The 16,522-nt window shown below is 45.6% G+C and overlaps 1 protein-coding gene across 1 annotated transcript in view; it reads left to right on the forward strand.

The window, feature by feature from the left end:
- LOC147096964 (SWI/SNF complex subunit SMARCC2-like) overlaps positions 1 to 16,522 on the forward strand; it is a gene marked incomplete at its 5' end in the record, with an annotated part of 99,595 nt that overhangs the window by 13,738 nt on the left and 69,335 nt on the right. Inside the window, 4 exons of the mRNA XM_085972520.1 lie at positions 3,380 to 3,451; positions 6,603 to 6,716; positions 14,116 to 14,269; positions 14,556 to 14,672. Of these exons, the coding sequence (XP_085828646.1) occupies positions 3,380 to 3,451; positions 6,603 to 6,716; positions 14,116 to 14,269; positions 14,556 to 14,672 (457 nt within the window). The remainder of the gene's footprint in view (positions 1 to 3,379; positions 3,452 to 6,602; positions 6,717 to 14,115; positions 14,270 to 14,555; positions 14,673 to 16,522) is intronic.

The raw sequence follows: 16,522 nt of genomic DNA on the forward strand, positions 1-16,522 counted from the left end.
CTTTCTGTACTTCTTCTGCGGTGACTTATTGTTGCTGGTCTTCTTTCCTGACCGGCATACTTTAGCTATGTGACCAAGCTTGCCACATTTTCTACATTCCTGGTTTTTAAACCAGCATTGGTTCTGATGGTGTTTTGTCTTCCCACAACGATAACATTTCGTTGTACCCGAAGCCATTTGATCTACGCTGAGTACCGCTGCCTTCAGCTGCATTTCCGCAGTGCCTCTCGCTGCGGCTTCGTGCGATGCTGCAATAGTGACAGCCTTATCAAGTGTAAGATCATTCTCTTCGAGCAGTCGCTTTTGTGTTCCTTCCTTCGACATCCCACACACGAACTTGTCTCTCAGTGCCTCTGTCAGATTTTCCCCAAACTGACAGTATTTTGCTAGCCTACGCAGTTCAACCAAGTACTCCGCGTTGCTTTCCTCTTTCAGTTGCGTTCTCACATAAAATTTAAATCGCTCCGCCAACATCAGCGGTGTGGGGTTCAAATGATCCTTCAGGACAGCAACAATATTAGCGAAAGTCTGATCCGCCGGTTTAGCTGGTGATAGAAGATGCTTCAATAGCCCGTATGTCTTCGCACCCATTGAGTTTAGTAAGGTTATTGCTTTATCATCATTTGATATGTTATTTGACTTACAATATATCTCTGCGTTCTACATACGTGGCCCAATCTTCCACCTCGGAATCGAAATCGTTGATGTTACCACGCTCAGGCATCTTCGCAATCTTTTTGAGAGACAACAACGAAATTTTTCTTTAACTTTTTTTTTTCAAAAAAAAAATATGGCGGTTTCCCGCGCTTGCCTTCTTCCCCACCTCCGAAAATGGCGGTTTCCCGCGCTCACACGGTCTCCCTCGCTCGCTCGGTCTCGTTCTCCCTCGCTCGCTCGGTCTATCTCTCCCGCTCGCTCGGGCTCTGGCTCTCCCGCTGGCTGTGACGGCGATTGCCGTATTGCTGCGTTCACCCTCCCCAGCGGTTTTCAATCGCGCCTCCCAGCCCCTCTTGCAGTCCGGTCCTTTCCCCCCCGGCTGCGGCTGAGTTCTCCGCGGTTTTCTTTTATTTGTTTTATTTTCCCCCGCGCAAGCGGTTCTTGGTCGCTGCGCCTCGCGGCCTCGGTAGCTGCCCGGCCTTGTTTACCGGTCGCGGTTGAGCTTGCTCTCGACGCCGTTGCGTCTCCCAGCCCGCTTGCAGCCCGGTCTCTCTCACCGGCTGCGTTTGCCTGCACCGCGGCTTCCGTGCCTTACGCTGCCCCAGTCTCAGCGCCTCTGGCCCCGACTTCTGTCCGGCTCTTTTTCCCCCGGCCGTGGTCGAGTTCTCCGCCCTTATCCTCCGTTTTTTTTTTCTCCCCTACTCACAGTCAACGTGGCCGACTTGCTTTTCGTCGCTGATCGGCTCACCCACCACAGTGATATAAGGGACGATCACTGCCTGTTGCTGATGGAAGGCTTCGTGTCAGAATTCTTCCTTCTTCCTTGCTCTGCAGACTCGAGTCTTCTCTCAGCAGAATGACGAGGGCGGATTCCTCTTCTCGACGCCCGTTAACTGCCTTGGATGTATCTCTGCCGCAGGGTAAGATCGAACTCGTCGCCACTGTTAAGTCTGTGGCCTAGAAATTGAGTTTTGGCGCTGCCAGGGCTTTAGCGCCGGAAGTTAGTGCCGGAGCTAAGTCGCGCTGGTCGGGCCCAAAATTCACTGGTTCTGCGCCCAAACGGCTGCCGGCGCTGCTGAAAGCTGTTAGCGCCTGAAAACTGGCGCTATGCGCTGAATTTCGGCGCTATTCCGGCGCTGCGGCGCCCGCTGCGGTGCGGCAGGTTCGGGAAGCGCAGGCCTCCTCCTTCCCTTAAGGAGGAGCTGCCTGCACCCGGCCGCGGCCCGCGATAATCTTATTAAAAATGAGCCCGGCACCTCGGACAAGTGCCGGGCTTGCTTCTGTTCCGGGGGTGGGGGGGGGAAGTCCGGGGAGGGAGCTGCGGCAAGGCGGGCGGCGGGAAAGCGGCCGGCCGCCGCGGGGCCTTTAATGCGCCGGCGCAAACTTGTGCAAGGCACCTCTGCCAGAACGTTGCTTGCGGCTGCCACGGGCGAGGCGGCCGCAAGTCAATTTCGGCGCTGGGGCCCGTCACCACGGCAACCGGGACGCTGCGCACACCGATGACGTCATCGGTGCCGGCGCAGCGCTACCGGTCTACCGCGGCGGAAGGGCCCCAGGCAATTTAGGCGCCGGCGCCAATTGCAGCGCTAGGCCCTCTAGCGCCGCAAAATCGGCGCTAAGGGCACTGAATTTCTAGGCCTGTGTGTTATATTGAGAATTACTACACAGACCACAAGAGTAAATTTAACAGGACTTTACTGGTTGAAGGTCAGGGCGGAACTGCCCAATAAATCCTTACACAGCACTTATATACCGGTGTGGTCACCACCGGTATTACAGTATACAGTAGCCAAGATAAAGTAGTGCAACCCTTAAAATAGTTCTCTTAAAGGTGGAACGTTACATACACTACATCCTTGTTTGCTCTTGCTCCCTCTACCAGAGCTTGGAGGGAGGCCTCATCAAATCTAGGTGCACACTTTGGTCTAGAGCTGGACATACTTGCAGAAGGAATCACTCAGAACAATGGTCACAAAGTTTAAAGGCTGAAAAGAAGCAAGGCTGCTTGCAGTCCTTAAATCCAGCAGCATTGATGATGTCATCGGAGGCGACTTTCTGTATGAAAAGGCTCATTGGGCCAGGGGTTCCCACACGCTGGAAATCAAGTGCCCAATTAGGGGAAAATCACACTTTTGTCCCACTTCACATCGGAGTCGGGATCCTGACACGACGACCACCTGACACGCCCCCAGCCCGCCCCCAATGACAAAATCCAGCCCCATGTCTCTGTAATGGCTATTAGATCAAACCCATTTATTTCTATTTGTGCCACTAGTTCATCTATCTTGTTCTGAATGCTTCGTGCATTCAGGTAAAGAACCTTTAATTTAAAGTAATTTTTTTGCTATTATTCTCTGCTTTGACCTTATTCTCTGCTGCACTGCTACCATTAAACTCTGTCCCTCCCTGTCACACTCTGCTGATTTTTACCCAAATCGCTGCACTGCTCTATGGCCTTAACCTTCGTCTTTAGATTTCTAAATTTCCCCTCGCCTGATGCCAGCCCTTTTTTTAGTTTAAAGCCCTAGTTATTCGATTCGCCAGGATGCTGAGCACAGTATTAACACTTATCTACCTGGAAACAGGAAAAGGACTCCAAGGTCCCTGTCATGGAGCCTAACTTGAGACCAGATTACCATAGGGCTTCCTTTTGGGAGACCCAACTATTTAGAGTGGTAGTCAGCAGTTCCAATAAGATCTGAATTCTTCTTCTTCTCAACAGTGTCCATGCCATTGAGCGACGAGCTCTCCCAGAATTCTTCAATGGAAAAAACAAATCCAAAACCCCGGAGATGTGAGTATTTATTTACTGATAAATCATTATTTTATGTAAAGAATAGTAAATGACTGAGATTGGTTCCCAGGCCCGCAGCACATTTGAGTATGTGTAATGGCACTTGAAAGGGACCAACAATTTGATAGTTCTTGACCATCCCCACGTGTTTTTCATAAGTACAGGGGGTGCTATGATTGACAAGGAGCCAGGATATTTGGGTATCAAGTCCTCATGGACAGAGGTCCAAAGTGCATCACTGTTTCTTTCACGAGCACTGTGACTGTGGCTGTTGAGACCTAGGCTCCAATTTACACAAGTCTGTCACTTCTGAATTGAACAGGTATGGGGATTTTCTTCAAAGGACTTTCATGACTGGCTTCACACTCCTCAGTTGTGGCCAATGGTTCATTCCCACGCAGATCACTGGTCATTCATAAAAAGTGCCCTGCAGCCGAGGCATTTGAGGGGAGGCGTGGGAACGATTGCTCTCTCTAAAGTTACACCACATCCACTGAACACACCTGGCTCCTTCAAAAGACTCCTGAAGGGCAAGATGGCAGCAATGAACTACCAGCCAATGTGGGTTTCAAAGTGCTGTTTGCTGGGCTATCTCGGGATCCAACACAAGAAGGTGGCCCAGCTACAAGCACTTTGGATCCCACACTAGTCACATAAATCAGGTACGGTAGTGTAGTGGTTATTGTATTTAGCCATGGCAGGTTTTGAAATTGAAGTCAATAAATCTGGTCATTTGTGGGCTGGAGCCATAAGAATGTCCATGAAAACTACCAGGTTGGCATAAAACCCCAACTGGTTCATTAATGTCCTACACGGAAGAGAGCCTACCACCCTACCCATTCTGGCCAACGGGTGACTCCAGGCCCACACTGCAGTTGACTCTTAATGCCCTCTGAAGTAGTCTAGCAAGCCACTCAGTTGTAAAATAATCACTACCACCACAAGGATTACAGCAGTTCAAGGAGAAGGCCCACTGTCACAGTCTTAGGGTAACTAGAGATGGGCAATAAATGCGGCCTTGCCAGTGACACCCACATCCCGAAAACACATTTTTAAACTCCAATGAGTAGCAGGCTGCCACCTTGCTTATTCCTCCCACTGAGGTAGCACTTAGAAGGAACCCCTGATTAGGTAGTAGAAGAATGGGGGGAAGCACCAGGGAGAGAAACAGTAATAGCACATACATAGAACAACAGTGAGAAAATAAAATAGTTACAAATTTGGGTCTGCCATCGAGACTTTCTCGGGTTCAGTGGAGTCAGTCACTCCCGTAAGTAGGTCCCATGCTCCTTACGTGCCAAAGTTGACTCGCACTGCCTAATATCTAACTATACAATAGCACAACCTAGCGGAGTAACAGTAGTATCCCATTGTGATCTTAACCTGTTTTTCGTGCATATGCCTCTTTGACCTATTCAAAGGTGGACTGAGAAAGCACTTAGTAAGACGAGACCAGATATGAATCATTAAGCTGCTTTATTTCACAGTAAGTGAACATACAGAGCAAGAGTTATCGTCAGACTCACTTAATTCAATCAGTACAACGTGTCTTTGTGTAATAATACAAAATCGTAAACATGCTATACTTCCACACAACAGTGAGTTGTCCTACTTGACTTAAACAAAACAACTCCTAACAACCTTCCTGTATTCTCCTGAGCCTGGCCAAAGCTTGCCCTCACAGCTTCCTGTTTAAAGCTTTTGCAGCCTTTACTGGGCCTGACTGCCTGTGTCTCTGTTACTAGCTTTTCCATCCCTATGTTCACAATCCAAGGGGAGGGCCATTGCCAGACACCCTTTACTGAGTGTCTAGGACTAGGAACCTTCTAACACAATGGGTGTGAGGTGTTTACTGATTGCCAAGACAGGCTAACAAATTGCTCATTGTTTACAATCTTTGCGGTTTGGGAAATTTGTCAATTTCAGTGTCCAGTCTATTAGCATATTAACCACCTTTCATCTTGGTGCTTTTTTTGAACTTGTGTGAATACACTTTGCTTTAAACGCAAGCCTTAAGCGTAACTCTTTTTTCCCAAATTCTGTCTCTGGAAAAATGGTCAAAAAATCCCAAAACTTGCCAGACACCGTTAAGAAAACTCCTCCAAATCAGCAAATCTCAGCAGTGCTCATTTAATGTGGGCACGTATCTCGAAAGAAGTGACCAGATGAAAGTGACATCGGGGTGGGACCAATTTGTATGGGACTGACTGAAAATAGAACCTCTACCGAGGCTCTCCTGCACATTTTTGGAGGCCTCCAAAAATTTGAAAACCAGAGTAAGAAATATAGTAGAGGGACTCACTTTACTTGAATTAGATTCTGAATTTGTAAATAAGTAAGAAAGAAACTTAAATTTCTATGGCGCCTTTCACGTTCCAAGGATGTCTCCAAGTGCTTTACAGCCAATGAATTACCTTTTGAAGTGCAGTCACTGTTGTAATGTAGGAAACGCAGCAGCCAAATGGCACAAAGCAAGCTCCCACAAACAGCAATTAGATAAATGACCAATTAGATAAATGCTTTTGGTGGTTGACAGAGGATATTGGTCCGGTAGCCTGCTCTTCGAATCGTGTAATGGGATCTTTTGCGTCCACTTGGGCTGGCAGACAGGCCTTGGTTTAACGTCTCATTCAAAAGACGGTACCTCTAGCAATGCGGTACTGCACTGAACCATCAGATTATGCGCTCTGAACCCACCACTGTCTGACTCCGAGGCGAGAGTGCTACCACTGAGCCATGGCTGACAAGCAGGCATATTCCTTTACCTGGGCTAACTAGTAGCAAATTAAGCTCCAGATGGACAAATGCATATTGTAAGTAAAAATAGGAGGAACATGTACCCCATGAGTGGGATAGAACTGGCCAAGGAGAAAGTTGAAAAAGATCCAAGGGGGTTAGTTGACTCGCTGCTCACCACATCCTAACAGTGTGAGAGGGAAATACACAAAGTGACAAGGATACTGGATTACATAACTAAATCAGTTAACTTCAATCTGCTGAGGAGCTCTCCAGTGCCCCAGTCAGGCTGAACATACAGTATTGGGAACAGGTCTGGTCAATCCAGGCCCTAGAAGTCTTGTGAAGTCTCTTAACAGTGACATTTTGGCAAAATTGATACTTCAACTATCTTTTTAATCCTATTCTTCCCCAGTTACCTTGCCTATCGTAATTTCATGATTGACACGTACCGTCTGAATCCACAGGAGTACCTCACATCAACAGCATGCCGCCGGAATCTGGCAGGGGATGTCTGTGCAATAATGAGGTATGTAATAGAGAAGAATTGTTAACATCCACTTAAAAAAGCTTCATAACCCCTTAATTTAATTTTTCTGAAAATCGCTATTAAGAACTTAACTAAGACATCTCTAAAACATGTTATGGTGTTGCCAACATTGTAAAGTACAGAGAAGGTTACAGAGGTCAGTGGCATTAAACCTTTTTGAAAGCCAGGTACATGGTGACAGCTAGGGCTCTAGGCATGCAACCACTGGGAGCTAATCTTGCTCCCATCTCCCACCACTGACCCCTTGGACTCTGCCAGCAGATCAGCAATCACAGCCCCTCTCCACAATTCCCTCCAGAGTATCCATTCACTTGTGAGCAAGGCATTTGCTATCCATGACCTTATTGTAGATGATTACACTAACATTGCATTGCATTGCCTGGACAGAAACTTGGTTCATGGGTGGTGACACCGTGCCTTTTAACTGAAGCCTGTCTGCCTGGCTATACTTTCAAACCGCTGTGGTGGTGGTGTGAACCTTATCACCAAATCTCACTGTGGTTGCTTCCCCTACTCCTGTGGTACTTTCTCTTCCTTTGAGAACCTTGATCCACCCCTCACGCCTCTCTTTTAAAATCCTCATTCTCTACTGTGCCCCTCAAGTCCCACTCCAAGTTTCTCTGCGAGATATCCTCCCTCTTTTCCTGCTTCGGTGATTTCAATCTCCAATTCAACACCATTTGCCCTCTCTTCCCTGAGTTCCCCCCCCCCCCCCGCCCCAAGTCACTAACAATTTCACTCTCTAGCTACCACTGTCTAGCCTTTGGCCCTCCGTTCACTACAATACTTCTGCAGCTATTGATCTTCTCAAGCATTGCCTAATCTCTGCCTTTGATGCCCTTGTCCCAATGAAACCCTTACTCTCATTCCTCCTGGTATGGCCTCTACCTTCACTCCCTTAAGTCCAAGGGTCACAGTTTTTGTGTCAACTTTTCCCATTATAAATTCCCATTATTATGGGTTTTGCCTACATATGTTCATCATTATGATTAAGCAATTTGGCCACTGAGTTCCCACAAATCGTTCAACACGGCTTCTGAAGTTTTGCATCCAATATTTTTGCTCCTCAGTAAGCTGACATTTCTAATGTGCAAAATAAGTGTTTAATCAAAATTTTAAAAATTGAAGAATTACATATCTCATGATGAGGATTAAATTAATCCGTTGAATTGTCTTTTTAATGCCTTTGTTAAAGTGTTCACTTGAAGGCCTCGGCCTCTCCTGGGGTCCTGGGCTTGGACTTTATATTTTTGCCTAGACCTCTGACTCTGTGAGCTAAATTTGCAAAATGCAGTCTAAGCATGTGCCACGTACCTATTTTCCCAGGATGCATCGGTACTAATTAGTCAGCTGTATTGATGAATTATTTTTCTTGAGCTTCTAGAAGTTTGTGCTCAGCTTTTCAAAAAATGTTGAAAAACAAGACATTTCAAAAAGTAACATTTATATTTAGTTTTTTTTAATTAGCAGAGAGGGTATCTCTCTTGTCTGTCCTCTTCTGCATTCTGTCTCTATCTGTATCGTTCTCTCCTCTTCTGCTTTTCTCGCCTTTAACTCTTTTGTTTTCCCCTCTGTCCTCTTCTGCTTCTTGCTCTACCTTTGACATTTCTTCAGTGCAGGGAAAATATGGCCTTAGTGTCTCCTTTGCCATTCACTACTTCATGACTCATCCTCTCGCTCCATCACATCCCTTATCCCTTTACTTCCCCACAACCCAGCACCCTTTCTTCCACCCACTCACTCCCATCAGTACCTCTATCTCTTCCCCAATGAGCTACCCTCTCAATCCCTATATCCTCCGCTCACCCTTTCGCTGTTATCACTCGCCTTACTTTTAGCCCTCCATCCACTTCACTCCCACTTCTACTCACTCCTTCGAACGGTGAGAGGTCAGAGGGCTCCTCACCTTCAAGCTATTTCACTCCTCCCTTTCCACCTCTTACTTTCCCTCCCTAGCTGTTTTCCTCAGAGACTTTGTTTGCTTTCAAAATACAACTTTTAAGAAATCAAATTAGAATGAGAAAAGACACTATGGCCTAGAAATTCAGTATAGCCACGTTTGGGGCGCTACAGCCAGGCGTTCGCTAAATTTTGCACCCAGCGCAACTTAGCGCCACCTTCGCCGATATTCAGTTGCATCGCCCCAAGAGGTTGCTGCTGCGCTAAAGCAGGCGATGCACGACTATCATTAGGCGCTAAGCCGGCGATCCGGGGCGCTAACACCGAGGGCGGGCGCAGCGCAGGTGCGGCGAGTTTCTGAATGAAGGCAGACACGCTGGCGCCGGTCAGCTCTTAAAGGGGGAGGGTCGACTTGTTTGGCTGCCATGCCCTGCACACTGCAGCCCTGAAGCAAGGCCTGACCATTGCTGGTTCATCAGTTCTACACCCTGGTCCATGGGGAACATAAGAACATAAGAAATAGGAGCAGGAGTTGGCCAATCGGCCCCTCGAGCCTGCTCCGCCATTCAATAAGATCATGGCTGATCTGATCCTAACCTCAAATCTACTTTCACTCTCCATCCCACCCGAACCCATGTGATCTCCTGGGAGAGGCGAAAAACCAGATAAAAAACCCAATGGCCAATTTGGGAGAAAAAATCTGGGAAATTCCTCTCCGACCCATCTAGGCGATCGAAACTCGTCCAGGAGATCACTCTGTCCCTGTATTTCCTGCAGTACTTGCCTTCTGTAAGAGGTGATCTCCACCCCAGCCAGGAACAGGCCCAATTTACTCTTGAAGGACTCCTAGCTGGCAGCCTGTTCCCGAGGTCTCCACTAATCCCTGTGAATAGAACCATCTCCTGAAATCTAACACAGAATTAGAACACAAGAAGTAGGAGCAGGACCAGGCTACATGGCCCCTGGGCCCGCTCCGCCACCCACAGGGCCATGACCGATCCGAACCTAGCCTCCTGTCCGATTTCCTACCCGCTCCCCGTAACCCCTAATTCCCCTTACTTCTAGGAAACTGTCTATTTCTGTTTTAAATTTATTTAATGATGTAGCTTCCATAGCTCTCTGGGGCAGCAAATTCCACAGACCTACCACCCTCTGAGTGAAGAAGTTTCTCCTCATCTCAGTTTTGAAAGAGCAGCCCCTTATTCTAAGATTATGCCCCCTAGTTCTAGTTTCACCCATCATTGGAAACATCCTCACCGCATTCACCCGATCAAGCCCCTTCACAATCTTATATGTTTCAATAAGATCGCCTCTCATTCTTCTGAACTCCAATGAGTAGAGTCACAATCTACTCAACCTCTCCTCATATATCAACCCCCTCATCCCCGGGATTAACCGAGTGAACCTTCTTTGTACTGCCTCGAGAGCAAGTATGTCCTTTCTTAAGTATGGACACCAAAACTGTATGCAGTATTCCAGGTGTGGCCTCACCAATACCTTGTACAACTGCAGCAATACCTCCCTGTTTTTATATTCCATCCCCCTAGCAATAAAAGCCAACATTCCATTGGCCTTCTTGATCACCTGCTGCACCTGCATACTAACTTTTTGTGTTTCGTGCACCAGGACCCCCAGGTCCCTTTGTACTGCAGTACTTTCCAGTTTCTTGCCATTAAGATAATAACTTGCTCTATGATTTTTCCTGCCAAAGTGCATAACCTCACACTTGCCAGTATTATATTCCATCTGCCAAATCTCTGCCCACTTACTTAGCCTGTCTATGTCCCTTTGCAGGTTTTTTATGTCCTCCTCACTCACTACTTTCCCTCCCATCTTTGTATCATCTGCAAACTTTGATGTGTTACACTCGGTCCCTTCCTCCAAATCGTTAATATAGATTGTAAAGAGTTGGGGTCCCAGCACTGACCCCTGCGGAACACCACTAGTTACTGATTGCCAGTCTGAGAATGAACCATTTATCCCAACTCTCTGCTTTCTATTGGATAGCCAATCCTCCACCCATGCCAGAATATTACCCCCAATCCCGTGATTTTTTATCTTGAGCAATAATCTTTTATGTGGCACCTTGTCAAATGCCTTTTGGAAGTCTAAATACATTATGTCCACTGGTTCCCCTTTATCCACCCTGTATGTTACGTCCTCAAAGAACTCAAGCAAATTTGTCAAACATGACTTCCCCTTCATAAAACCATGCTGACTTTGTCCTATTAAATTATGTTTATCCAAATGTCCCGTTACTGTCTCCCTAATAATGGACTCTAAAATTTTACCAACCACAGATGTTAGGCTAACTGGTCTATAGTTTCCAGCCTTCTGTCTACTACCCTTTTTAAATAAGGGTGTTACATTAGCAGTTTTCCAATCTGCCGGGACCTTTGCTAAGTCCAGGGAGTTTTGGAAAATTATTACCAATGCATCCACAATCCCTACCGCCACTTCCCTCAAGACCCTAGGATGTAAGCCATCAGGTCCAGGAGATTTATCCGCCTTAAGTCCCATTATTTTACCGAGTACCACTTCCTTAGTGATTTTAATCGTATTTAGCTCCTCACCTCCTAGAGCCCCCTGTTTGTCCAGTGTTGGGATATTCTTAGTGTCCTCTACTGTAAAGACTGATACAAAATATTCATTCAGTGTTTTTGCCATCTCCATGTTTCCCACCATTAATTTCCCGGTCTCATCCTCTAAGGGACCAACATTTACTTCAGCCACCCTTTTTCTTTTTATATAACTATAGAAACTCTTGCTATCTGTTTTTATATTTTTTGCTAATTTACTTTCATAATCTATCTTCCCTTTCTTAATCAATCTTTTAGTTATTTTTTGCTGTCTTTTAAAGACTTCCCAATCTTCTATCCTCCCACTAGATTTGGCTACCTTATATGCCCTTGTTTTTAGTCGGATACTATCCTTTATTACTTTACTCAGCCACGGATGGCTGTCTTTTCTTTTACACCCTTTTTTCCTGAGTGGAATATATATTTTTTGAAAGTTGTAAAATAACTCCTTGAATGTACACCACTGATCATGTACCGTCTTACCCTTTAATCTATTTTCCCAGTCCACTCTAATCAATTCCGCTCTCATACCTTCATAGTCTCCTTTATTCAAGCTTAGCACGCTTGTTTGAGATCCAACCTTCTCACCCTCTAATTGAATATGGAATTCAACCATGTTATGGTCACTCATTCCAAGGGGATCCTTTACTAGGACATTTTTAATGAATCCTGTCTCATTACACAGGACCAGATCTAAGGTTGCTTGCCCCCTGGTCGGTTCAGTTACATACTGCTCAAGAAACCCATCCCTAATACACTCAATGAACTCTTCTTCAAGGCTGCCCTGCCCAATTTGATTTGTCCAGTTAATATGAAAGTTAAAATCCCCCATAATTATAGCTGTTCCCTTATTACAAGCCCCAACTATTTCCTGATTAATACTCCGTCCAACAGAGTTGCAACTGTTCCAACAGAATTGCAACTGTTAGGAGGCTTATAGACTACGCCCACCAGTGTTTTTTTTCCCCTTATTATTCCTTATCTCCACCCAAAATGTTTCATTATCCTGATCCTTTGACCCAATATCATTTCTCTGTATTGCAGTGATTCCTTCCTTTATTAACATAGCCACCCCACCTCCCCTTCCTTCCTGCCTGTCCTTCCTGATTGTTAAATACCCTCGTATGTTTAATTCCCAGTCATGGTCACCCTGCAGCCATGTTTCTGTAATGGCCACAAGATCATACCTATATGTAGTTATTTCTGCCATCAACTCGTCCATTTTGTTACGAATGCTACGTGCATTCAGATGAAGAACTTTCGAATATGTTTCGTGACTTAGTTCCTGCTTTTTTCCCTTTTACTACTTTACCTTTTACTCCATACATTCTGTCTCTTCCTGACACTCTCTGGTTTTTAATTCCCCCACTGCTACCTAGGTCTATGACCGCTATTCTTCCAAATCCCATTGCACGCTCTTGCTGCTTGTCCAGGGTCATGGGGAAGGAGATGTACTGACGTCTCCTTCTGAAAAGGGCATTGGTCACCTGGCGGATGCAGCAATGTACCGTGAACTGGGTGATGTTGGCAATGTCCCCAGTAGCGGATTGGAAAGAGCCTGTGGCAAAGAAGTTGAGAGCCACCGTCACCTTCACTGCCACCGACAGAGACGTCCTGCTCCTCAGCTGTGGCTGCAGATCTCAGCGAAGCAGGTGGCAGATCTCAGTGACCACCTCCCTTCTGAATCGCAGCCTCCGAACACACTGCTCCTCAGACATGTTCAGATATGAGAACTGCTGGCGGTATACCCTGGGTGGGTAAGGCCTCCTGTGCCGACACCTGTTGGCCCTTCTCCGTCTGGCCATGACTGGCACTCTCTCACGGCGTCTCTGAGCCTTTTGAACGCAATGTAGTAAGCCAACGTCTCCACCCATTGCAGCCCCCATTAAATGTATCGAATCAATGCTATGGCACTGAAAGTTAAATCCAAGTGCAAAGCTCTGGCCTGAAGCCACAAGTACCTGTGCGAGTGTTCAGCCAAACCAGAAAGCTCTCTACCTTTGTCTCTCTCCAAATATTTGTCTCTCACAAAGGAGTAGTGGAGCAAAATGGCTGCCATTTATACTGCAGGAGGAGTCCCCTTTAATTAGCGCGCCCCGCAGCGACTGGGAACTGTTCCCCTCTACCAGTCGCGGGGGGCGCCAGGCGCACAATAGGCCGGCGCCACTGAATTTCCGGTTCGGGGCGCACAAAGGGCGTTGCACCATGAAATGACGTCAGGATCTGCGCGCGCAGCTGAGCGCACGCTACGGTTTTGCGCCGCCGCTAAATCTTAACTGAATTTTGCGAGAGGCGCAGATCGCGCCGCGCCCGGGCGCTAGCCGCTTAGTGCCCCACTTCTCCTCCTCCTAAGGCGCTAGCGGCTGGCGCAAACAACTGAATTTCTCGGCCTATCTGTTTTGCTCTGTGTTTGTGTCTCTCTCTGTTTCATAACTGTTAGCAATTTGAATCTCTCTCAGCTGTAAGCAATTAGTTTTTCAAACTGTCAGCAAAACACAGGTGAGATAATCAGTTGGCTTCAAAATGAAACTAATGTTTTTTTTAAATTGAACTATCATTACCATGAAGAAAGACTCTCACTCCCTCTCGGTTTAATGCACGTTCTGAAATTCATACAACGCAACACGAGCAAACAACTGGTGTCAGTTTTTATTATTTTCATACACGTGTGCTGTTTTATTTCAAAAGTATAAACTTTGCCTCAATAAAGCTTTTGAACTTTGTTCTCATTTTCAAAATTGTTTTAAGTAAAACCACTGCTAGAAACCAGCGACAAATACTTGATCTGTACAGCTGACTGGTATAGATGCATCCTGGGAAGTAGGATACACTGCACAGAGGCGCACACTAAATCAATGTTCAGCTCCTGTTTTATTGTGATACTTCTTCGTTGTTCGCAGGGTGCATGCTTTTCTCGAGCAATGGGGACTTATTAATTACCAGGTGGATGCAGAGAGTCGACCGACACCCATGGGTCCTCCCCCAACATCACATTTCCATGTGCTGGCAGATACACCTTCTGGCTTGGTGCCCCTTCAGCCCAAAGCTCCACAGGTCTGTTTTACAAGCTACTCTATAAGCAGCAAAGTCTCTATGGCATATCAACTGACAGATGAATTCTCTGGCTAGTACAAGATCTGTTAATATTATGTTAATGATGCAGAAAGAGCCAGATTATAATTTGAAACTAAAGCTGCATTTTGCACCCCGTGGTGGGTGCTTTCTGAATGAGATTGGCAACAGGTCAAAGTGCAGTTATGGTACAGACAAACTTTTTAAAAGAAAAAATAGGGAAATGAAGCTTGTTGGAATCTGCACTAATGTATTAAACTTTTGACAGACATCTGCATCCCAGCAAATGCTCAACTTCCCCGATAAGAACAAAGAGAAGGCAGCAGACATGCAGAACTTCGGACTGCGTACAGATATGTACGCCAAGAAAAATGTTCCTTCTAAGGTAAGACAGTGTTTCAGGCCTGACCCAAGGCTCAGATTGATGGCTTAAAACCAGCTGTGACTTGATATGCAGGAGGGGAGGAAAGATTTCCAGGTTAAGTGGATCTATACCTATTAATAGTGAGGTCACATTTCCAAAACAGGCATTTTTTTCTTTCAAATGTGTTGAATTGATAGTTCAGTTGGATCTCAGTTGATGGAAGCACCTTTTAGATGGGGTCGTAAAGATTGCTTTCTGTGCTGTTGTAAAAAATGGACATTTTGTCTGTAGCCTGTATGGGTTTATTTCAGTGCTCTCTTCCAGGGCACGATTCATGGAATCATTCAAGTTACTCCTCAGACGGAAGCCATTCGGCCCATCGTGCCTATGCCTTTTGGAAGAAGAGCAGAGGGTTTTCCCAGGTCGTACCCAACGTTTTTCTCTCAACCAACACCGCCAGAACAGTGGCAACTCTGTTGGACGGAGTATCAATCAGGAAATAGTTGAGGCTTGTAATAAGGGAACATCTATAATTATGGGGGATTTTAACTATCATATTAATTGGACAAATCAAATTGGGCAGGGCTGCCTTGAGGATGAGTTCATTGAGTGTATTAGGGATGGGTTTCTTGAGCAGTATGTAACTGAACCGACCAGGGGGCAAGCAACCTTAGATCTGGTCCTGTGTAACGAGACAGGATTAATTAAAAATGTCCTAGTAAAGGATCCCCTTGGAATGAGTGACCATAACATGGTTGAATTCCATATTCAATTAGAGGGTGAGAAGGTTGGATCTCAAACAAGCGTGCTAAGCTTGAATAAAGGAGACTATGAAGGTATGAGAGCGGAATTGAGTAGAGTGGATTGGGAAAATAGATTAAAGGGTAAGACGATACATGATCAGTGGTGTACATTTAAGGAGTTATTTTACAACTTCCAAAAAATATATATTCCACTGAGAAGAAAAGGGTGTAAAAGAAAAGACAGCTATCCGTGGCTAAGTAAAGAAATTAAGGATAGTATTCGACTAAAAACAAGGGCATATAAGGTAGCCAAATCTAGTGGGAGGATAGAGGATTGGGAACACTTTAAAAGACAGCAAAAAATAACAAAAAGATTGATTAAGAAAGGGAAGATAGATTATGAAAGTAAATTAGCAAAAAATATAAAAACAGATAGTAAGAGTTTTTATAGTTATATAAAAAGAAAAAGGGTGGCTAAAGTAAATGTTGGTCCCTTAGAGGATGAGACCGGGAAATTAATGGTGGGAAATATGGAGATGGCAAAAACACTGAATGAATATTTAATATCAGTCTTTACAGTAGAAGACACTAAGAATATGCCAACACTGGACAAACAGGGGGCTAAACACGATCAAAATCACTAAGGAAGTGGTACTCGGTAAAATAATGGGACTCAAGGCGGATAAATCACCTGGACCTGATGGCTTACATCCTAGGGTCTTGAGGGAAGTGGCGGTAGGGATTGTGGATGCATTGGTAATAATTTTCCAAAACTCCCTGGACTCGGCAAAGGTCCCGGCAGACTGGAAAACTGCTAATGTAACACCCTTATTTAAAAAGGGCAGTAGACAGAAGGCTGGAAACTATAGACCGGTTAGCCTAACATCTGTGGTAGGTAAAATTTTGGAGTCCATTATTAAGGAGACAGTAACAGGACATTTGGATAATCATAATTTAATAGGACAAAGTCAGCATGGTTTTATGAAGGGGAAGTCATGTTTGACAAATTTGCTGGAGTTCTTTGAGGAAGTAACATATAGGGTGGATAAAGGGGAACCAGTGGACGTAGTGTATTTAGACTTCCAAAAGGCATTTGACAAGGTGCCACACAAAAGATTATTGCTTAAG

The sequence above is a fragment of the Somniosus microcephalus genome, chromosome 33, assembly GCF_052327205.1.
Source record: "Somniosus microcephalus isolate GS21.2 chromosome 33, FLI_Smic_1.0, whole genome shotgun sequence".
In the NCBI taxonomy this organism is placed as follows: Eukaryota; Metazoa; Chordata; class Chondrichthyes; order Squaliformes; family Somniosidae; genus Somniosus; species Somniosus microcephalus.